Genomic DNA, 24,174 nt, shown 5'->3' on the forward strand with positions numbered 1-24,174 from the left:
CCATGCTGCCTGCTTCTCTGGATGTGCCTTCCTCTCTGGCTTTTTCTTTTCCAAATGGGGACACCATTTTTTAAATGTCCAGCGCAATCGGGCTGCATCATTACAACCAGTCTTCATGGTTAGCTTTGTGTTTTTGTCAGTGTGCATCAACGCCTTCCTCGTCTCAGTACTTGAGGCTTTATGGGAGTTGGAGTCCATAAGATTTCTAGGTTTCTCTAGGTGATATAGGTTAGTGTTTTGATTTGGAAAAACATTAGAGACAGGAGAAGTTAGCTGTGTGTATGAGGTATGAATGGACTTCGGACTGGAATGCCAGTATGCCATCCGAAGTCCTGGTGCTGTAGGGTTTTCCTTATAAGGGGCACGTGCGGTGGGGGGAGGGGTAATACAGCGTATCTCCTAATGGAGTCATCCTCTCCCACATGATCCTCCCTCATAGTACCACCCCCACGGTCAGGATCAGGTAGCGGCTGCCGTCCACTGGCCATGTGGGAGGAGATCATCACTGGAAATCAGTGATGACTCTGCAGGATTGATCACAAAGTGAAGTGTGAGTAACACACGTATGAGAAAGCGCTGGCAGGGCTTTCTAAAACACTTATGGCACTGCAAGCCTTAAGTGTTTGTTTGATGAAATAAGTGTTATTCATGTGAGAGAATCCCAGCAGTGGAGTACACCGGGTGAAACAAATCAGACATTTCGTAAAAAGCACTATATGAAAACGTCCTGACAAGGACATATCAAAGTGATTACAAGAGTATGATTGATCAAGTAGTAAGAAAAAGACTGCAAGGAGAGTATACCAGGTACTTTATCAAGAAAGAGACTGACAGCCACGCCACTTTGTATATTTGTTACCCTTAAAAAGCTAAGTGAAGAGAAATCCTGGGGAAGGTAAACACCCTCTGAAGTTTGAACTTTATCCTCTTGGAACTTTTGAGTTGGAGTTAAAACATTTTTCTTTTTAACATGTGTGTACCTTCCAAGCCCAAAAGACATTTCTCTTTTCACCTTTTAGTTAATTTGTACAATTTGATGGTCAAAATAGTACTTTGGACACATGGCAGTTGGTCACAGACATCTTGACAAGGACCGACCCATTAGCTTTGTTTTAGTTGGCGAAAATACCTCTTAGAGCAAGGACAGAGATGCCCTTTCCACATCCTTTTGTTCAATAAGTCTGTAGCCCAAAATGAATGAATCACCTGTGTCTGAATTTCGTTCCTGACCCTTCACTCTAAACAGGGCCTACAAAGGCACATCAGCCATTTTGGGAATTACGCATAGACCAAAGAAAGGCCTCGCAAAATGGTCAGTTTTGGACTTTTAAATGCCTTCGTACTCAAATGGCTACCATTATAGGCATTTGACTGCTAATGCAGAAAGTGTTTTGTTGCTTAAAATGAAATGTGTACCTGACACCAGCCAACTCCCATCACACTTTTTGGGTAGGAGAACTCGCTCAGGGACAAAATTGGATTTCTAAAGAGCAACTTTGCGTTGTGCTGCTATGGGTTACCAAAGGCAGCACAACAAAAAGGAGTTGTAACTGCAAGGGGCTTCAGTACAACTCCTATTGAAATAAGAATGAAGTCTTAAAACCAAGAAAGCTGGCAAAAGGTTTAGGGTACTGCAGAGTTTTAAAAAAGAACGGCAAGCATGGAATTCCTACTTAATAGAACAGATAAAAACCTGTTTGTTAACTTTGGTATTTTCAAACCAAGAATGACAGTCTCCAAAGCTTTTGTTGCTAGATGGATTGTGTCTTGCATTTCCAAACAATATTTTGGAATGTGCCCCTAAAGACTTACCTGCACTTGTAGTTAGGTCAAAGGTAACTGAGGTTGGCCGTTCATGCACACTCAAGGTTACTGTCCATAGACAGTCAAAAGGTGTACTTTTCAAGGAAAGGTTCTATGTAGAAATATAAGTCAACATGTTAAGGAAAATATTTTTGAAAAGGGAATAGTTCAAGGAGTAATTATTTTGCTAGCACAATGAATATTAGGTCTGTCTACACAGAAGGAATTAAAAATATTTCCACAACCACCTACCTTTTATCAATGTTTATAACAATTGTCTTCACTGTAATTTCTAGAAAACAAATATTTGTTTATTCACAAATATTCTTTTTGCAGTTGCACGGTTTCACGTATTTACATAAATCAACATTTATCAACAGATAACTTGTATATGATACAAAATTGTGCAAATATGTAGCAATGCGTTATTTTTCACAGGTAATGATACATAACACTCAACGCGTTTCGGGAAAGATCCCTTCATCAGGAGTGGGTATTAGGGTTTCTCAAAGTCTATTCATGTCCATAGCACTTCTTCATTTTCTAAACTTCAATGGTGATGTTACAGGGTATCTATAAGAGAAATCGTAATTCTCACAATGTATCTAGTTGACATTACACAGCTATTTATCTATAGTTGGGTCTGCCATACATTATGGAGTTTCCTACTTCGCAATGGTGCCCCGAGGTTGTCTCTAATGCTGTGATTAGAGCAGTTATTCATGCTCATTTTCCAGTAGCTTGTCTAGGTAAGAATAACACCTAAAATTCAAATGTGAATCTCCTTAGTGCATGGGTATTTTAGACATATTTGCTGGTAATATCATAGAGGGGATAGAGGAGAGATGTACCTTCAATTTCTGGGTGTCTAGGATTCCTGTTAAGCAGCTTGTATAACACGGGTTCCAGTGTTTCAGGGTTGTATTCCCAAGGGCTATAGGAGGTAAAAGAAAACCCCATGGGGGTTCTAGTTGCATAGGAGATAAGGATGTATGCATAGATCAAGGATAATTAGATAGAGGCAGCTTACCTGCCAAATGAATACCATAGGTTAAGTCATAGTCCATAGCCGTTCATGAACACCACCCTTGGGAAGTAATCAGTAAAGTGGCCATATGGTTTCTCCCTCTGCATTCCTCAAGTACCACTCCAGGGGCACTCGTGCTACATCAGATGTTAGGTTTGTACTGGCTGCCCTCCAGAACCTGTTTGGTTGGAGAAATACCCTCACTGTTATCAGGATCATGCTTTGTATTCTCCCATAGATGTAGAGGAACGGGATGTAATAGCAAGAACGTTAGTGATGGCTACTTCACTCATAAACCATAATCCCTTTCCTCCACATGCCCGCAGTTTGTCCACCCTGTAAGATTTTATTTATTTAGCCTGACTTGCACTGTGGGGAAAAAAAAACTCAGGCGTTGCTGGGAGGCTGAATGAGCGGATGGAGGGGCTTTTACATTCACGTGCCCCAGCTGTTTAATCTAAAATCAAATAGTGGGATCTCACAGGTGTGGATTAAAGGGACTATATACTAGGAACACAGAAGTCACTATGGCGATTCCTGTTTTATTATAAAAAATGGCAAAAGATGGGAGCCATCTTTATCAAACACAACACATGAAATTAATCAAATGCAGGTAATTAGATTTATTGTTGAAAGCACATGCTTGTGTTTGTCAATAACCGGTTTTGGGGATATCGGAATCAGGTGCTAATTTTATCAAGTTAATATATCACCTTAAATCTGGATAAAAAAATATATGACGCAGGAAAGACCCCCTTCGGTCTAATACCTGCTAATTTACAATTAATCTAGGCATCAAGTGCATCTAATCCAAAGGAAATATATCAACAATTCTACCAAATGTATGCAACCACATAAACACATTCATTCATGAAGCTTTTATTTCGACATGACGTCCTGTACAGCTGTTCCATAATACAATAATATAACATAAATATATACATTGCAAAGCATATACGCATATTAATAAAACAGTGGTTTAAATATTCCAGTAAGAGACCTGAATTAAAATTAGACAGGCTATCCAGGTCCATAAAATATAATGTTCAGCAATTTACTAATAAGTTGGTGCTAAACTTGATCGTCTTTTTAAAGCTAATTAAGGTTAAAAGCTTATCCAGCGCTAGGGGGGGATGATAAAGTAATTTTCTTTCCGCATCACTGTAGTACATCCGGATATTTCGTTTTAGGAGTGGAATGAGTTGTTCGCTCCTTGCAGAATCATACTGTGCGCAGAAATAGAGGAAATGGTCTCTCGTTTCTGGGTAGCCCTTGCCACAATGGCATAAGCCTGAGTTTATGTTGGATGCTAATGACATTTGGCTCGGATGTTAAGGGGAAATTGGTTTAAACATAAGTCATTAGTATTTGGCATCTCATCTAGGTATGAGGAATCGATACTGCTGATTGTCATATTCAAATAATGTATCCCTTTGTTAAATTGGCCAGCCAACACTCTCTTTATCTGAAGAATGTTACTGTCTTTGATACTTTTAGTTGATTGGGAAATCAAAGTTTTGGCATAAAAGAAATGGGATGAGTGCCCTGCACTCTTGGATCCTCACAAAGGTATATCTGTCCCAGGAATCCCTCCTAGGTCTGGATCCAGTGGTTGAGTAAAATAAAGTTCCACTCAAATAAAACATTTGTCAGTCTATCAAAAGTTCCTCAAACTGTTCCTATGTTCGAAAAAGTCTCAAGTTCCTGAAAAAAAAATTTCCAAACTTCTTTATGTGGAAAGGGTTATTTCCCTGATCCATTCCCACCAACTTTGTCGATCTATCCACACTTCACCAACTTTCAGGTGGTCCTGTGCTCCCTTAATATATGCTATTCTTTCTGCTTGTTTTACCCCTTGGTGTTCCTCTACCCAATATATCACTTGGTTCGCTAGGAATCATGTGACCCCTGACTGCTTATGGCTCTTAGTTCTCTTGGGTCCCTGTGACCCTTATGGAGGTTTATGCTGTTCTGGTTTCTCGGACTCCCACAACCCTTTGACTTGTCTCGATCTATCTTGTCACTCTGCTTATTGTGCCTCTGTGGCTCATTTGGTGTCCCCTGCCCCAATATATCACTTAGTTTGTTAGAGTTCCGGTGACCCCTCTGTTGTTCTGGTTTCTTAGCTCTCTTGGGTCCCTGTGACTCCTCTAGAGGTATATGCTGCTCGGGTTTCTTGGTCCCTCTTCCCCGGTGACCCTTGGATGGGGCTAGGGTAGTGCTTCCCTTTCCACTGTTAGTTCTCTTTTCCTTGTTCTTACATGGGCAACCTACATACCTGCTGTGCTGCAGTGCCAGCTCCAGTGAGGGTCTGTCTCATAAGCGACAGCGGCGTTCTCCACAGTTTGCCGGTCTTTGCTTCTGGAATCTAGCAGTATTCGTGTTCCTCTAGGCTCTCTCTCTTCCACTGGCTCTCGGTCTGAGATCGAAGCACCCAGTCCTCCCTTTGTCCCTGGACTCAGCATCTGTTTGCGGACTCTGGGCCCACCTCGTCTTCTGTGTGGTGGCTCCTTCGGGTCTGGTTTGCTGCGCGTGGCCTGTTTCTCTGGCCTTGCGCGCTTCCTCATCTGGCGTAAAGCATCTCCCTCTGGCATCCGCCTCCTTCCGCTCTGCAGCCGTCTCTGCTGGTGTGCACGACTCCTCCCCTTGCCGACATTAGACACACCTCAGCTTTGGGTTCCTCCGCCACCGCCATTCAAGGCCCTTTACTCTTGCTGCGGTATCTAAAAGTGGTGTATTGTTCACCACAGTTTGTCAAGCATGTGAAAAGTACAGCATTACCTTGAGCCAAAAACATAGATGTATTGTCAGCATTTCTTACTCCCATGTAGGCAGATAATACATTGCGTATTGGCTATTTCCAATGGTAATGGGAGTCCTTGTCCCCTAAAGGTGAGTCACTCCTCCTTTCCCAAACCCCTAGGGAGGATTTTGCTGAGCGGGCCCACCTCCCTGGCCTGGAAGGGGTTGGCTTCCCCAGGGTAGAAGGGACGAAGGCTCCAGATTTGTCAGTCTGCAGGGCAAGATCAGAGCAGATGGCGCACTCATCCCATTTGTGCCGTCATTTGAGGGGAATTCGCCAGTGTGTTACTGCAGGAATATTATTTCCTTCCTTTTTTTAGTTTGTGGGACTTTCAATTTGCTGCCCATCTCCTTTAATTTGAATTGATAACTAACATTTGACCGGCGTTGCTGTTTGCTCCATCATCCCTTACCTTAGTGTCGTAGGGCTTCCGAAAGTCATGACCTCATTAGGCATTGTCTGGGACGAGAGATGCAAAAGGGATAAATGACCCTGCACTGATGGTATTCATCATAGTTGAGCAGTCGATGTTGGTTGTGTCTTGCAACCAGGCTGTGTTGGTTGACCCAACCAGGCTGTGTTGGTTGACCTCCTCAAGATAGCATTGCTAACAACCTTTGCTCGAACGGCCACTGCTGGGGGGAAGGGGAGAGGGGGGGGGGGAGTCTGCGTGGTTGGCTCTTTTGGGATTGTCAGTCCATGTTGCTGGATGGTTTGAGCTTTGATTGAGCTTTCAGTTGCATTAATGTACACCGTCAGTTCACCCTTGGTTTTCTTCAAGCAGTGCTCTATTGTACCCCTGCTTAAGGACCCGTTGGACATAGCAATCTTGGTGGTGTTTCTTACATTTGTAATACTCTTGGTCACTCTCCATTTCTATGGTGCATGCTGTTGTTCGTGCTGGCCTTCCGATTCAGCATATTATATGGGAGTGACAAGAAGGACCAAAAATCAGCTGAGTTGTGCCAACTGATTGGTAATATTAATGGAGATATTCACAGAGAGATAGGATGGGACAGATATGCTAGCTACTGTGTCAATGGGTAGTGGATAACGCATGGAATTCGGTTTTTGTTTTGAAACTATTCATACATACTGAAAGGGATATTTTGGTTGATCAACATCTTCACGAGAATAGTTGTTTGGGTGATCCAGTGAAGCCCCTTCTCTTAGCTCTTTGTATACCAAAAAGATGGAGGGCTGATCCGGTTTGTATCGGGGGGAGGAGGGGCGGTATTTTCTTATAAGTAATCTACAGAGGCCCACCTAAAAAGTTTGGCTAAATCAGGGTGAGATTTAGGAATCTTCCCTTCCAGTGGTTGCCAAATAATGTTCTAATTGCACAAGGTTTATTACGGTAACCTTAGATAGGTTTTGACGAGGGACAGATTCGGTTTAAGTCTTCTGTTAACAAATGAGGTATCCATACTATATAGAGCACTAGACAGAGCTGCCAGGATAGCTTCTGAACTGTTGAGACTAAAAAGAAATATTTTAAGCACCCCACATATTTTAAGGATCTTTTGCGCACAGTTCAGCATGCAGGCACAATACATTTTCACCCAAATATGCATTTAATGTATGGTAAGACTAAGTTACTTGTTCATTACGTTTTACCTTTATTTTATCTTTGCTGCCCTTACATACTCACAAGGCATGACTGTAGGAAGTAGCATGAACCAATCTCCTTCATTATTTTCAAAAATATCACTTTTAATTCTTGGAGGGAAAAAAAACATCTATTGCACAGTGTGTGTGTGTGTTGGTACATAGTGGAATTTTATTTTCTGTACTTAAAGATTTTAGGAATTGACTCATCTTTTTTTTGTTTTTCAGTCTGTCTGCAAGTAACCTCACCATGTCTTCAGGCAGCAGCCGTGGTTCCTTGGCATCAAGTCGTGGGTCACTGGCATCAAGCAGAGGTTCGCTGAGCTCTGTCAGTTTCACAGACATCTACGGTCTTCCACAGTATGATAAGCCCGACACACTTACAGACTATGGGCAGCATATGCGTTTTGACATTATTCCGTTTGATGCCCTTTGCAAAGATGGTCCGTACACCAATTCAGCAGGGCACTCCAACCTCAACAAGCATCGGATGTCATTTGATACGCCCCAGTCACTTGCATCTTTGTCCTCAAGATCTTCACTGTCTTCTTTATCCCCTCCAAGCTCCCCACTTGACACGCCCTTTCTCTCTGCTTCTCGGGATTCTCCGCTGGCTCAGATGTCTGAGGGATTTGAGGAAATGGCTGGCCTGGGTGGCCTGGAGATGCTCCTAGTGCAGTCCCCAACGCAATGTGATGCACAAGATGTATCCTCTCTGACAACTGCCATTCACACAGACAAAGGAATCCGTGAAACGGGACCACAACTAGCTGCCACTCAAACTGGTGGAGGTAAGACACAAGTGATGTACCGTAGATTTAACTCAGACTTTTTTTTTTTTTTAAAGGTGTTCCAGGTTATGGGGAATTTCTCACTTTGAGATTTTTTTTTTAAAACCGATGTGCAGAGAGGGTTTAGAATTACATTTTCGTCTACTTACAGCATACCTCCCAAATGGGTATTCATTGATTTGCTACTTATTGATTTGGTATTTATCATGGACCTATACACAAGTGTCTCAAGGCGCAACCAGGCAAGGGAGGGGGAATGAGGAAAGACGAGACAAACAATCTTACTAGGCCTGGTGTCACTTAGATTGTGCAAGTGCGCAACAAGAAGTGCAGGGGCGAGGGTACAGGGGAAGTGCTACCAGAGCAGCAGGGCCCTGAGTTAAGTGCAAGGAATGCTGGAACTACAGGGAGCAATCCAGCCAGGTAGTGCAAGGTAAGCCAGGTGGCAGTGCAAGGTGGGCGATGCAACAAGTGCAGGGGGACTGGTCGGGGGGTGGGAGATGGGAGATGGGGGAGGGGGTTTGGAAGCTGGTGCTCTGTAAGACTAGAGGACACCAAGTAGCCTGTCAGCAGACGGATGAAGGAGCAAGGGTAGGTTGGGAGAGGAAGCGAGAAAGGGGGGGAGAAAAGGAAGGTCTTGAGGAGCTTCTGAAACTTAAGGAAATTTGGTTCAAGATATAGAGAGGCAGGGAGGCCATTCCAGAGGGAAGCACCTGCAGAGGAGAGAGATCTACCCCATTCTTTTTTTAATACAACATTTTATTGGTTTTTGGAAACACAAAACATACAGCCCCGTACAGCGGGGTAAACAAAACTTCCCATTCCCGCCTGCCAACAACTCCTCACCATGGTCTACTACCAACGAGCATCAAAATATTTCCCGACATTTTGTCACTTTCGTGCCACACCCACCAATTAATTTGCATGTCTCTGGATGGCGCTACGGTTCATTATTATAGGTTACTTCTAGTGCGCCTCTTCCCAATTTTGCCATATTTTCTGCGCTTTCTCAGGGCACCCCCCTGGCAGTATAAACCCTCTTTTCCATCGCGATGCAGATGTCCACATCCGTTATCCATTGTTCAAAGCTCAGTGGCCTTTCGGAGCCCCAAAGTTGCGCTATGTTCCTTTTAAGTATCGCTGTGGTGGTAGATAGGAACGCTTTCTCATACCTTGTTAGATCAATGTCTCCTTCTATCCCCAGCAGTAATTGCTTTGGATTTGCAAGTATTCTCTTTCCCATTACCCTTGACAGTTCGTCACAGCACTGCTGCCAGTATTGTTGAATGATGGCACATTCCCACAGAATATAATAGGAGACTTCCTCCCTCTTACATCTCAGACAGTATGGATTCGTAGCCTTTCCCCACTTTAACAGTGCCACCCTTGGGTAGTAAATCCTATGTAGTATTTTCAGTTGAATTAATCTAAGCCTGGAGGAGATGGTCGATTCTCTGGGGTACATTAATGCAGTTACCGATTCCTCTGGAGGTATATCACCTACCTCCCTCTCCCACTTGGCTTTCAGACCCGACAGCTCTTTCGTAGCAAAGGAGTTAATAGCACTGTACACAGTAGATGTGACTTTCTGTTTAAGCAAATCTGGGAATACGTTACGTTCTAACGTGGAGTAATCAGGTATGTCACTCAATTCAGGGAGGTGAGCCTGGAACGCGTGTTTGAGCTGGATATAATAGTATTCTTTGTTGGGTGGGAGTGCGAAGGTGTCCGCGTGATCCACAAATGCTATTATTACATTTTCTTTCATCACATCACCAATTTTCGTGATACCTCGTTGGGTCCATGATCGCCATTTAGGGAGTTTGTTCACCTCCGGGAGATGTCTGTTGTTCCAGAGTGGTTGTGCTAGAGTTAGTTTTTTTTATCCCAACCTAGGTACTTATGCATATATGCCCAGACTAGGGTTATATGCGACAACTTGGATGGGTCAGTGGATCGATCTTTTTTCCGGTAGAGGAGGCTCATGATGGGCCTTTCCTGTGCGTCGGTGTCCTGTTGTCATGATCTCTGCTTCCAAAAGATCAGGACTTGCCCGACTCCCTTGGAAGCAGACCCATAACCCCGGTTCTGAGTGCCAGCCAGTCCCAATTGGGACCTTTTGGACCCTGTCCTGGCGCCAGTGGCACCAGGCTCATAAAGATGCCCAGTCCCAGCGCTGGAAAAACCGGGCTCATAATGCTTGGGTGGACTTACCTGCAGCAGACCATGCTGCTTACTTACCTGCCAGTGGAACCCCTGATCCTCTTTTGTTTGGGACTACTTTTCCTGTTGGGTGGGGCAGGAGCCACTCCCTAGGTTCAGAACACTGGAACTCTTCTGGAAAGCAGGAACTCTTTTCTTAGGCGTGGCTGTGGAAGGAGACACCTAAGCACTACAGGAGGCTATTTAAACCACACCCGATGGATGAATCTTGCTTTGCGTTATTCTGCATTCTCTGCAGCAGAACGCTCTTCGTGTCTTCTGCTTCTGATCCTGGGCCTAAGGGAACAAAGGCTTACCATCCTGGAATCCAGTCTTCAGCAGCACCTGTAAAGACAAAGAAAGAACAGGTTAGCACTACGGTCTTCAGTGGCAGTGCATCTCTTACCTGGTCCATCGGCTGTCACCAACGCCTCGCGCTGCATTCCGGCATCTGAAAGACAAAGGCTTACCTACTCTTCGCATGCTCCGGAGGTCTTCGCACTGCATTCCGGCATCTGAAAGACAAAAGCTTACCAGCTCTTCGCACGCTCCGGAGGCCTTCAGCGCTGCATCCCGCATCTGAAAGACAAAAGAAGGTGCGTTTAAAGACATTGGGCAACTTTATTACTCACGTGCCATTACTCCTTCCCACGCCGAATCCAGTGGGTATTCCAGCACCCTTCAGCTTCTCTAAAGCTCCGAACTTGTACCTGCAAGATAAAAGGGACAGTTAGTGCGCATCGTGAAGCAGGCTACAAGCGCTTACTTACGTGCTTCCAGGCGCTTCTATTCCTCACGCGGGTTCGATCCTCAACTCTCATCAGCCCGCCATCGCCGGAACCCTGCAAAACAAGAGATATCATTACAAAAGACTTTTAAGACATTTGAAGTGCCCAGAACTTACCGTTCGTGCAGTTAACGACGGACAGCAGTCCCCTGAGGTCAAGAGGCCTGCACCCTTATCCAGTGAAGAAACTGGTTACGGCACCCTGCCCCGAGGCAGATGGAGAGCTCGGCGTTCACTTACCTAAGGTGAGGGTGTTAACCTTTGGGGTTCTACAGGAGAAGAGAAAGGGAAGAGGAGAGAGGCACCCAATAACCCCAGTTCATTAATCCCTTATTTTCTATCTGCAGACATCTTACTCTTCGAGTCAGACATACAGTGCACAGAGGTCCAGCCCAAAGAGCCAACCGTGTGTTACACATCACCTTTGAAGATACGGCATTCACCCAGTCAAGACCGGCGCCTCTGCGGTAATCAGGTGAGCGTTACACCTGTATTTTGTTATGCGGTAGAGTGGTATCCCCATGCAGTTTATCGTTCACTATTGCCATTTGACTGGCCCAGTAATAAGTCTGTAGCCGGAGGGAGTCCAATCCCACCCTCCCATATGGATCTTTGTAAGGTAGTAAGTGCCATTCGAGGGTGCCCCCCTTTCCATAACAACCTCCTAAGTGTTTGGTCTATCCTATGGAACTCACTTGGTGCTATGGGTAATGGTGCCTTTTGTAGTACATAAAGAAAACTGGGAAGGGCCATCATTTTGAAGAGTGCCGCGCATCCCAGCAATGTGAGTGGTAGGGATATCCAGTGGCGAACATCATCTTTGAACCTGGTCGTTATTGGATGTAAGTTTTTCCCTACATAGTCCGTTAGTTTGTGTGATTTGTATACCGAGGTATCTGAATTGTTCCCTTTCAATGCGGTAGGGGCTTACATCTGGTATTGGATTATCTATATGCTTCACCGGGAATAGTACAATAGAATAATATAAGTTACATGTTGTGACAGTAGGAACATGTGTTTGAGAGCCCACTTCCAGATGTTCTGGGACAGCTTGGACAGGCTTGGTGTTTAACTCTATTAAAGTCCATTTAGCTGCACTTTCCGCATACACCACTTCCCAACTTAAAGTGTCGTGGTGGAAAATCCCATTTATTAAAGCCTTCATGGAAGAAGTGAAGAGGATCCACCCTCCCATAGCTAACCCCGCTCCCGGATGGGGACCTAAATGTGGTACTAACCAGGCTCATGGGGTCTTCCTTTGAACCCATGCACAAAGCAACACTTAAAGACCTCACTCTTAAGACTGCTTTTCTAATAGCTATCACCTCCATTAGGAGAGTAAGTGAATTACAAGCGCTCTCTGTACTAGACCCCTTTGTAGCAGTTCACAAGGATAAGGTGGTTCTACGCACACATCCTAGGTTTGCACCAAAATGTATCTCTAAATTCCATGTCAACCAGTCAACAGAACTACCAACGTTCTTTCAAAATCCTTCAAACTTAGGTGAGAAGAGCCTGCATACACTGGATGTTTGCAGAGCATTGATGTTTTATATGGAAAGAACTAGACCATTGAGAAAGACTAATCAGTTCTTTGTCTCAGTGGCAGCAGGAAGAGAAGGAGATGCAGTTTCGAAATCCACTATTTCTAGATGGATTGTACAATGCATCACTCTGTTACACTCTTGCAAAGAGAGAACTACCTTTCGAGCAAAGAGCACACTCCAATCGAGGCACCAGGGCTTCCATAGCTTTCATTGCAAATGTCCCTCTTGAGTCCATTTGCAAAGCGGCAACCTGGAGTTCTGTTCACAACTTTACAAAACACTACTGTCTAGATGCCCACTCTAGATCTGATTCCCAGGTGGGACAAGCAGTATTAAGACATCTTTTCTCTACCGTTCCTTCTCACAACCCACCTCCAACTCCGGGTACTGCTTGCTAGTCTATGCACAGCATGTGATGATTCTAAGCAGATTAACAAACATCAGAAGACAATGTATTACTTACCGTAAAACCATTTCTGATGGTTGTATCTGCTTAGATTCACATGCGCCCACCCTTCCTCCCCGTTCGGATGGAAGGAACATAGACTTTCTTCTATATCTCTTTTCTGTACTCACTCACATCTAATACGCTCCCTCAGGGCAGAAAAAATACAAACGGAGGGACCTCAACGCGTGAGGGATTGTGGGTACACTGCACGTCACTATAGGGATAGTGTTAGACACGCCTTGTCGTCGTACCCTTTTCGACTATGAAAAACAAAATGCAATACTCCGCAGTGACCACTGGATGTCGGACTATGCACAGCATGTGAATCTAAGCAGATACAACCATCAGAAATGCTTTTACGGTAAGTAATGCATTGTCATATTTTGCCTGGTGGATCTTTGTGGCATAAACCCACATTGGTCTGGGTGTACGAGTGTGTGTATGACTTATTGCAGCCGATTGGCTAACACCTTCGCAAGTATTTTGGCCTCGCAGTTTATAAGAGAGATGGGTCTGTAGGAACTGCACTTGTCAGGTGGCTTATCTGCTTTTGGCAAAACTATTATTGTAGCTTTTCTGAGGTCTGTGGGCAGGCAACCCTGCGAGCGCGAGTGCTGAAATAGGCACAGTAGTTATGGAGAGATTATGTTTACACCGATTTTTTTTTTCCTCATATTTCGACAGGAAAACCGTTCGGGCCTGGGGTTTTCCCTGATTGGAGTTCTGACATTGCCCAGGTTACTTCTTCCTCTGTAATTTCTTGTTCTAATATGACCGCCTGTTGCTCATCTAGGGCAGGAAGGGTAATTTCTTCTAATATATCGGTTGGTGGTGGTGTGGGTGGTGCACTATACAATTCATCGTAATATTTAGCAAATCCTTCAGCTATGTCCTGGTCTGTTACTAGTGGTTCTGGTTCTTCTGTTTCCTAACTTGGGTGAGGCCCAAGTCCCTGCGCTCCAACCATGCCAGTATTTTTCCCCACCTTGTCCCCAGTTTCATATATTTTCGCTTGCATTGCTGCATGCGCTTATTTTGCGTTGTCTAAGGCTATGTGCTGTAGTTGTTTCTGTGCTAACTGCAGTGCACGTTGTGTTTCGGGTAGATCATGGGCCAGGTGAGCAGATTCTGCGTTCTGTACCTTGGCTTCAGCTGCACGTACCGCTTCAAGGCGTTTTTTCTTGTAGGCTGTAGTCCAGGCTATGATTTCACCTCTTAATACTGCTTTTAGTGCCTCCCATAGCGGTGTTGGGCTGTCCACAGAGTCAGTATTTGTTTCAAAGTATGTTTCAGTAACCTTTTGTATGTGTTCCACCAATTCCGGAAATCCTAGGTAATAACCATTCAATCTCCAGCTTGGTGGGGGGAGTGGCCTGTTGGTCCTAATCGTTAACACACGTGGGGAATGATCTGAAATACCTCTGGGGAGCAGTTGCGCCTCACATGCCTCATGTATGTTACTCAGTGGTAGGAAGAAATAATCCAACCTGGATAGCGAAGCGTGTGCACCAGAGTGGTACGAGTATTCTCTTGTGTTGGGATGTAGGGATCTCCATGCATCATGTAACCCCAGTGCATTGGCAAATGTGGAGAGTTTAGTGCGTATGTCTGGGTTTCTGGATCGTACATGTGACCTATCCAGCTCTATGTCCATGACTTTGTTGCAGTCTCCTCCAATCAACGTGAGGCCTTCAGTGGTGTTAACAATAAGGGGCATAATGTCATTAGTCAGGGGGGTTAGTAGGTTAGGTGGTGCATATACAGCGATCATGGAGATAGTGCGTTCCCAAAGGGTTCCTATCGTGTGTACATATCTACCTCCCTGGTCCTGGGTGACCACGGTGGGGCTATAGGGAGTCTTTTGTGTACTAGGATCAATACCCCACGTGATCCCATGGTGAATCCAGCGTAAAAGTCTTGTCGGTAATTTGTACGTCTAAACAGTGTACATCTTGTGCCCGCCAGATGTGTCTCCGTTAAGAAGGCCACATCCAGTGAGTGACGGTTCAGTGCTTGTAGGACTAGGCGTCTTTGAATACTATTTCCGAGCCCGTTAATGTTCCATGTCATCACTCGGATGGCTCTGCCTTTATATAACTTGGTGCCCTGTACCATGTAACCTGTGCATGTGTTGTCAGTATATTGCATATCTAAGAGTGTTCCACGATCCACCAATCCGGGCAGGGATTGAGCTAGATCATACATCTGTTGGTTTTGTCGAGATTCGTTTGCTCCTTCGTTCTATGTGAGTCATACGCAAGGGAGTTGTTGTGCACCTCTTGAACTTGGTGCGATTTTTAACGTAACAACTCTGACCCTCCCACCCCCACCCTATACTCTACCTAACCTGAAGCATCTGTCCAATACAACAACCAAACACCCTGTCAAAATGACAGGTAACTCATTAACTAATCATTACCCAAATATCTTTGCTTCTGCTTTAACCAGCCTCCAACTGTCTTACTTTGGTTGTTTTGTTTCCAAACTGACTGTTCATAGTCACGGTCTAAATTCCTGGGAGGTGGCCTTGGGCGGCCGCCGTCGCTATGTTGGTTTCGTGATGTTATATGTGGCTCGGAATGAGTGAGTCGAGGGGATTGGGTCCTCCGACGTATTCCATATCTATGACATGTAATCACCACAGCTGTGCTGCTTACATGTCATAGATATGGAATACGTCGTCGGACCATCCCATCGAAAGAACGTTACCAGGTAAGAAAGTAACTTGTTCTTCTCGGGCGACTTCATGGCCATACTCTCAATGTCTCGGATCTGTTGGTGCTGCAAGAGGAGAATGAGAGATTGAGGACCTAGGGGGTCCTGAATGCATCATGGCCATGCAGCAACCCAAGATCCCTCTGGAGGCAGTTGTATTGCATGATCTCAGCGTATAAGGGGCGGGATGAGGTTATTTCCAGGGCGATGTGTTTGTCTTACTGCCAATATTCAGGTTCTGATTGCATTGCAAGAAGTGGAGGCCCACAACCCCTTTGGCAATGTTTCTTCGTTCCATCCTGGCTGGTGCTCGGGGGGCTCCACTACTTGTTCCGGAGCTACTGGTTCCATGTCTGCTCGGGGTCTCCCTCGGGGGGCACGGTCCGGGCAGGGCCGGGGTCTACCTTCCTGTCTCCTTGGTCGCGCCGACCAGTCACCCTCAATGTGGGTCTCCGCCCATTTCCAGGCCTCTTGAGGGTCAGTGAAGTATGTCGTCGTCCCTTTATGATAAATCTTGAGCTGAGCTGGAAATAGCAATCCAAATTTTACTTTCATGAGGGATAGCTGCCGCTTCAGTGGTTCAAATGATTGTCTTTCACGCTGCACTTCTCTCGTATAGTCGGGGAAGAAGGCTATCCGGGAGCCATTATAGGTGACCGTTCCCTTCGCACGGGCCATCTGGAGCAGCGCATCCCTATCACGATAATTAAGGCGCTTAGCAATTACAGTTCTGGGTGGCATTCCTGCAATGGGCTTGCCAGAAGGTATCCTGTGGGCACGTTCCACTGAGAAGAATTTGGAAAAGGAATGTGGATCGTAGATGTCCGCTAGCCACTGTTCCAGGAACAATTCCATGCTCGGTCCCTTGTTGCGGCGAGACCTGCCCTCTCCCCGTCCACTCTGGCCTCCAGTGTCTTCAACCGGCGCAATGTCTGTGATAATTGTTGCTTAATATTACCAATATTGTCCTCCGTACCTGAGATGCGCTGTTCCGCTTCCCCCATGCGGGAGGTGTGTTTTTGCAAGTCATGGCGGAGGAAGGACACATACGCCGCTATACTGTCTATTTTCATTTCCATGAAGGTGCTGGAACTCACGATGGCCGCCATTACATCTTTCAGTGAGAGGGCATCCTCCGTGTCTGGAGAGTTTGGCAGCCGTGTTTGATCCATTATTTGACATGTCGTGGCGAAAGCATATTGGTCCATCCTGCTTTGTATAGTCGATTTCTGCGGTTTGTCTTTCCCCATTCTGTTGCGTGGGAGGTGGCGGTATAGTATGTGGGAGCTTGCCCTAGTGTGCTCCTTGACAGACTTCACAGGTGTTAGTTAAACTTGTGATTGCTATGCTGACTGCTATGTGCTGCTGCGCTCCAGCAAGAGGCCTCCTGTGAGCCTGCTTCGGTCAGTGTCTGGCAGGGTAGCTCTATACTGCAATCAGCCCTACAGATAAGGGGTGTATCGGCCACTTGTACGCCCTAAAAATTGGCAAATACTCCCAAAAAATAAAAATAGGGAGTAAAAGTACTCCCAACTAAAAATAGGAAAAGGACATGTAGAATCATGTGCCCCTGCTTTCACCCTCACAGCTCCATGGATGTTTGGACCAGTAGTGCACATAGTACCACAAGAAGGAAACTAGCATTTTAACTGCCTGATTGTAAGAATTAAACATGTATCTTTTAATGTGCATGAATAACTAGGTGCAAAGAAATAAATATTACAAAAATATTTGTTTTTTAGTTAAAACCTATTTTTACTCACTTATAAAATACTCTCATTGGGAATTTGACTTACACGTTTACTCCTTAAAAAATCATTTTACTCCCAACTTTAAAAAATGGGCAGTAAAATACTCCCACTTCCAAATCTTATCTGGAGCACTAACTGCAATGCTTCTCTTCGGGCCAGAATGGTCCAGGCGCTGCATGACCACCTCTCCCCAGTGGCACCGTCTAGCTGATGTAACACTACTGTAGAGCGGGGGGTGTCACCCGTACTGCTCTTGTGCTTGCTCACCCTTACTGGGGCGAGGTGGGTTTGACACTTCGTGCTCTCTGATGCAATTCTATGCCTGTGCTGCTTCCCACTATCTGCCGAGGCAGGGGTGGTGTTTGAGTTCTTCCAGGAGTGCCCCTGTGGGAGATGAGGACTGCACCCGGCCGAAAACCAGTCAGTGTGGAGGGCTATTAGGCTCCAGGAGGCACAGACCGCGTGTAACGTGCAATTCACTTGAAATGCCCCCAGCTGCTGCCGGCGTCGGTTCCAGTTCTATTGTTGCACCGCACATTTGATGGCTCGCAGCGCGCCTCACTACCCAGTCCGTGCTAGGCGGAAACCTGTGCAGTTCCCTTAGGGACCACTGAAAAAGGCTTAAGACTACAGGGGTTGGCAGTAAACCCAATTGGTAGCTGTCTGTACCACTCAGATTTACCTGGTAGCTGTGGCTGAGCAGCCAGCCTTCTCTCAAGAAGAGTTAGACCGTATATAGAGTATACAAGATAGGTACCAAAATACAGTAGCACAAGCAAACACTGACCAGAGCTTTGGTACCAAGTATATAATTATTTAAACACACACTTAGAAACACTCGAGCACTATTATTATAAGTAAGTTCAAAAAACAGTCACTATTATCATATGTACATCCCTTATTCCTTATTAGACAAGTCTTGGTTAACACCACTTATTTCCAGACAGAGGTGAGCACTTAACTCAAGATGGCACTCCAATAAGTTTAAGAAAAAGGGAGGGAAAAGGCAGAAATTAGGAACAGCGCACAACACAATCCTTCAGAAGCACTCAGCAAGGCAGGAAAGTCAAAGTCTACTTGTGAGCAAAATGTTCAGAGGCCAGGCTCCCTCTTGGAGAGAGTAGAACACCAATGCGCCCAAGATCACAAAGTTTAAAAGGCTTGGAGAGTCTTGCAGAGAGTTCAGAAAGGAATCCGTTCAGTTTAGAAAAGTTCAGTTAGCCAGCCTAGGGCCAACCCAAGTGGTAATTTGAGGCTTTAAGAGTCACCCCACACAGACCGTTGCGAGGGAGGCCAGGCGGACACAGTACCTTTAAGTGGAGAGGATCCTCCAGCAAGGGCAGTTGTTCCTGGCAGCGGGTGCAAGTCGCGGCGTAGTCCAGAGGAAGAGATGATCTCAACATGGAGGAAGGCTGAAGGTCGTTGCACTGCCAGGGAAGAAACTAGCTGCGGAGTTCTCCGGTTAAAAGGTACTACCCTTTTATTCACGGTAGTGGAGAAAACGTGGTATTCCGGTTGCCGGGGTGCTTGGCACAGGCAAGGTGGCCACGAGATGATCCGGGAAGGCGAAAAGGCGGGCAAACTGGTTATCCCAACCAGTCAAAGGAAGAAAACTTCAGATTGAAGATCTCATCTGTCGTCGAGAAAAGTGGTGAGATGGTTCAGCAGGGCTCCACCGGTGCTGTCATCGTTGCAGGTCGACTCAGCTTCTCCCTCTTTGGATTCTTTGGTCCTGTGGCGACGTCCGAAGTCCCAGTCCCCAAAGCCCTGCTTTTATGCAGAAAACCTCCATTCATCAGTCCTGGCTGTCACTCAAACATGCTAAGTGGTGAGCCGGGCGGCTCACCACTGGGCCAATCACACAAGAGTGCGACTTGAGTTGCCGAGGCAACTCAGTCCAGGGTGCCTAAACCCCCCTCTGGTACCCAGACAGAGTGGCACCACTTTTGGAGGCTTCTGTGGAGAAGCCTGCCAAAAAGTGGAACAAAGGGCTCGACTTGGGTTGGAGTCACAGAAGCGAACACAAACACCCTTTTGGAACTGAGTTTTCGGCAACAAATACCAATCGGTGAATTTATATTAATTTAATAAACCGGCGGTATGTTCGAGGCTATATTAAGCCTCGAACAATGGGAAAATCCCATAGGAATATATTTGCGGTCGAATATAAAGTAGTATCCACTGCCACCAGCCAAAACTCCGGTCAGGGGGGGACTGGACAGTGCCCCCTCGAACAGACCCCAGGGCAATCGAATTGCCCCGACCAGTACATCCACAATATGATGGTTTGTACTGGTTCTGTTCACAATTTAAGACTGGTAAAGCCAATGGTGACTTTACATGCCCTGGGAGACAGTAGTCAGTCCCAGGGTATGGAGTCTGTTTGGGGGTCGCTACGACACCCCTGGGTTACTGCACGAGGGTGCTGTGTAACCCACATACCAAAAACACATGAAGCCCTATTGGGTAAAGGACCCCATAGCCCATAAAACACATACAAAGTCAAAGGAACACCTCAAATCATGTCTAAGAGTGGGAGAAAAAAGAGTCTCACTCTTAGCAGGAGAAAACAATAAACCCCAAAAATCCAGCAAAGCTGCTGGGGGACTCGCTAGGTTTGGGAAATTAGCCTTAACAGAGAATTCTCTCTAACAGTCCGCGGGTTGCGAGTTTTGTACAGTCCCCCCCACGGGGGTGGAGGACGAGGACAAAATCGGCTGTGGGCCGCAAGGCTAATGTTACTCACAGGGGGAGGCTGCTTCACCCAGGCACGCCACGTCAGCGCGGGCCTCTTGCTTTGTCCCCAGAGCGGAGTCCCTGGCCTCACTGCCAGTCCAACGGCGGGCCGTCAATCCATCGAGGCTGGGGGGGAGAGGAATAGAAAGGACGTTCTCCGGTCCGGGGGATCGTGCACTCCAGCGGGTGGAAGGGGAGATCCTTCAGCACCTTCTCGGTTCAGCAGCCCCTCCTACCTTTCTTCGGGAGGCACACGCAGTGCTGCGCCGTTCGCTCCGGGTCTCTTCAGATTGCAGCGTGGGCCGATGCCTTGCCGCGTATCGCCCGTCACTCCCGCTGCTCGCAGCAAGACTCCCTCCGTCCTGCACCGCAGCTCCGCTGCAGTCGTGCACGTTGTCTGCCGCCACGATGCTGGCACACCAACAGTGCGAGAGCACAGCCACGCTTCCAGCCCTTACGTGGATGCCGCAGCTCTCCTCCGCAGCTCCGCTAGGTCACGGCGGCCATCTTGGTGTCACGCTTTCGTGCCCGATCGGGTTTCGATGACGGCAGATTCCTCGACGATAAGTCGGTTTTCTGCGTTCTAGCTCCGTATATCTGTGTCGCACCTTGTCCTCTTTGCCACCAATGTATTTTGAGCAAAATGTGTCCCACCGAAAGGGATGTTAAAACAGGATTTCTTCGGCGGCCGCTGGAGCTCCACTGACTCAAGTCCTGACTGCTCGCATGCTGGCCACGCCCCCATCTACCCCCATTCTTAGTTATTTTAGTTTTCACTGAGAGATGTTCTTAAATAGCTCAAGTTTCTTTGTGGCTGATTTGTTTATGGTAAAAAAATAACGCCACCTACATAGAACAGCCAATGAACATGCACTACATAATTTGCAGTTCTAAAAGCCTGGACCATGAGTGAACATGCTGGGGCTACATAATTTGCAGTTCTAAAAGCCTGGACCGTGTCTGCCATCTAACAATTGAAAAGGCATGGCGACAGGACGCAGCCTTGTTTTCACCTTTTAGCAATATGGCTTTCGGTAGGTAAGGTTCCATCTGCATTTAATCTTTTAGTTTTTTATCCAAATAAAGCATAGTTATTAAATTAAGCAGTCCTGGGTGAAGACACCATTTTTATTTTTCGCACAACCTAAATTGCTTTGCCCTGCCAAGCACAGGTACAAGTTCTACAAAAGAAACAAATAATTTAGGATTGTGTTCCCAGGGGTGCATCTTTTAAATGGGACCAGAACTATTCTGTTGTGTATTGAAACCATCATTGGAATTTTGCTAAAAGATTTATTTCTGCCCATTTTTTCAGTTTCTTAAATAGGACAGGTGTCAAGAGTTTTCTAGTAAAATAAAGGATGGCAATCAATCTGAATTTGGAAAGGGTCAGAATAGCTCCCCTTTTTATGTTTCAGAGCCAAGTTTCAGGAATGATACCAGTTAAGTTTTTTAGTAAAAACATTCACCATTAATGATGCGCAAAACACAGGTTTGGATTCCAGCACTTTTAGCCAGAAAGTTCAGACCCGGTGTGTGTGTTTTCTTTTTATGCAGGTATATTTGGTTGGATCTCGTCCAAACACACAGTTTACCCATCCCTTAAAGTTCAGTTCCAAAAGCCTTTTTTCGATTCTTTCTCAGCTGTAGGCTTTCTAAGGGCCAGATCTTGCATGTACTCAGTTATTTCCTAAAATGATTTACTTTTGTTCCTACAACTGTCCTTTAGTATTTTTATCCATTGCTTGTAAAGCCTGTTGCGTTTCTATCATCCACGTTTTTGCTTGTCATTTTATTTATTTACATGTTGGGCATTTGTATGGTGCCTATTCACAAGTGTTTTCCAGGCACCACAAGACGATCAAAGGCTGGTGTAGAGGGGGTGGGAGGACATAGGAAAGACTACTGCAGCAGTGAAGGTTATAGATGCCTTGTGACACTCCTAATGTGCAAGTGCAAAGATAAGTCCAGGGGAGGAGTAGGGGACAGGGTTGGGGGGTGGAGTGCAGGAGCGGGGGCACACGCGAGGATGAGCAAGTGCTGAGCGGGGGCAATGAGGGCAAGTACCGGGGGAAAGGCAGATAGGTGCGATGAACAGGGTGGAACCAGATTTGGGCTGGTGGGGGGAGGGTGCGCAAGGACAAGTGCTGGTGAGAGATGCTGAGGGAGACTAATCCAGGGTGGTCTGGTCCCTGTATGACTCAGAAGGGACCAGGCACCAGTCACAGCGGCAGAGGGACATTAGCAATGGAGGAGAAGAGAGAAGGAGGAGGAGAAAAGGAAAGTCTTGAGAAGTTTCCGGAACTTAAGAAGATCTGCCTCAAGTCAGAGGGGGGGACAGGAAGGCCATTCCTGAGGGATGAACCTGCCGCGGAAAAGGATCTACCTCCCACTCTCTGCTCGGAGTAACGTCTGACCTGCAGAGAGTTGGAGCTATAGAACCGAAGAACTCTAGCAGGGAGGAATTTAGAGGGAGAAAGCTGGATATAGAGAGGTCCCAGGCCTAAGACAGCCTTGTGGATGATGCAAAGGTTCTTGAATTTGATCCTTACGGTCACTGGAAGCCAGTGGAGAGCTTTTAGCGCTGAACAGATGCGGTCCCTGGACTTGAGGCCAAGGATACGTCTTGCTGCCCTATTCTGGATTAGTTGTAGGGGGCAAAAGGAGGAGAGAGATTGAGTAAGAGGCTGTTGCAATAGTCTAGCCTAGAGAGAACCAGAACTCTGGAGACATTGAGCTTCTGTGGGAAGGTGAGGAAAAAGAGTAGTGCCTCTGAGGAGATGGAGCTGAAAGTTGGACCTCTTGGCAAGGTTCAGTGATGTGTGGAGAGGAGAGAGAGGAGTCAAAGATAACCCCAAGGTATTTTGCCTCACAAAGTGAGTGGAGGTGGCCCAAGGAGGCCAGGGACTTGGGGCGGGGGGGGGGTGTGTAAGATGGAGCAGGCGTCCCAATGAGAAGGATTTCTGTTTTACTGGCATTAAGGTAGAGATCATTGGCAGAGCACCACGCCTGAATAGATAGCAGTCGTGTATGAGAGAGAGAAGGAGGGAGAGGTCGTGGATGGAAGCTTAAGGGAGAGCTGTGTATCATCAGCGAAACTCTGCCCAGTCCGTGATGCCTAGGGTGTCATGAAGACGATTTATGAGGATGGAGTGGTTGACTGTGTCAAAGGCGGAAGAAAGGTTGAGGAGGATCAGAACAGAGGGAGAGTTAGAGTCCAGGTCAGAGAGCTGGTATTCAAGGATGTTCAGGAGAGCAGTTTCCGTGCCTCTGGATGCTCTGAAACCAGAATGGTGGTCATGTTGGCAGCCATCCGTTTTGGTGTGGAGGGTCAGTTGGGGGAGGACCAACTTCTCCATAAGTTTGCCCAAGAAAGAGGTGATCGAGATAGGGCGATAGTTAGCTGGGTAAGAATGGTCAGCAGACAGCTTTTTCTAGGAGAGGGTGCACAAGAGAGTGCTTGAGGGGTTGTGTGAAGGAGCCAGTGCCAAAGGAATGGTTAGAGGTCAGCCAAGGCTGGGGTGAGAGGCGCTGTTGTCCTTGAAGGTTCTGGAAGAACACGGGAGCACCTGTTTAGAGGAGACTTTAATAAAGCAGACTACTTGGAGACCTCATCCGGTGCGGAGGAGGAGGAGGAGGAGGAGGAGGAGGAGGAGGAGGAGAGTGCATTTCATTTCATCTCATATCATCTTGCTGCTTTTATTGCATCCCACTTAATATTGTTTTTAATAATGGATTTTAATTAATGATAAGGTGGCAAAACCTATTTATATTTTTGGGCTGTCCATTTGACACTAGTGTTTGTTTTTAGCATCCCCCATATTTAGACTTTTGAGTCATTAAAGCTAATGCCATGTGGATAATGGTCACTCATTTTTATTTCCAGACTATTAAGATTAATTACCAGATGGTAGCAGCTAGAATCAACAAACATGTAATCTAATCTAGTCCTTATT

At 46.2% G+C, this 24,174-nt stretch overlaps 1 protein-coding gene across 1 annotated transcript in view; it reads left to right on the forward strand.

Annotated features, from left to right (window-relative positions):
* The window catches only part of WWC3 (WWC family member 3), a gene marked incomplete at its 5' end in the record, with an annotated part of 1,141,234 nt that overhangs the window by 775,587 nt on the left and 341,473 nt on the right, over window positions 1-24,174 (forward strand). The window contains one exon of the mRNA XM_069639076.1: window positions 7,470-8,032. Within this exon, the coding sequence (XP_069495177.1) occupies window positions 7,470-8,032 (563 nt within the window). The remainder of the gene's footprint in view (window positions 1-7,469; window positions 8,033-24,174) is intronic.

This window comes from Ambystoma mexicanum, chromosome 7q, assembly GCF_040938575.1.
Source record: "Ambystoma mexicanum isolate Mex_15411 chromosome 7q, UKY_AmexF1_1, whole genome shotgun sequence".
Classification (NCBI taxonomy): Eukaryota; Metazoa; Chordata; class Amphibia; order Caudata; family Ambystomatidae; genus Ambystoma; species Ambystoma mexicanum.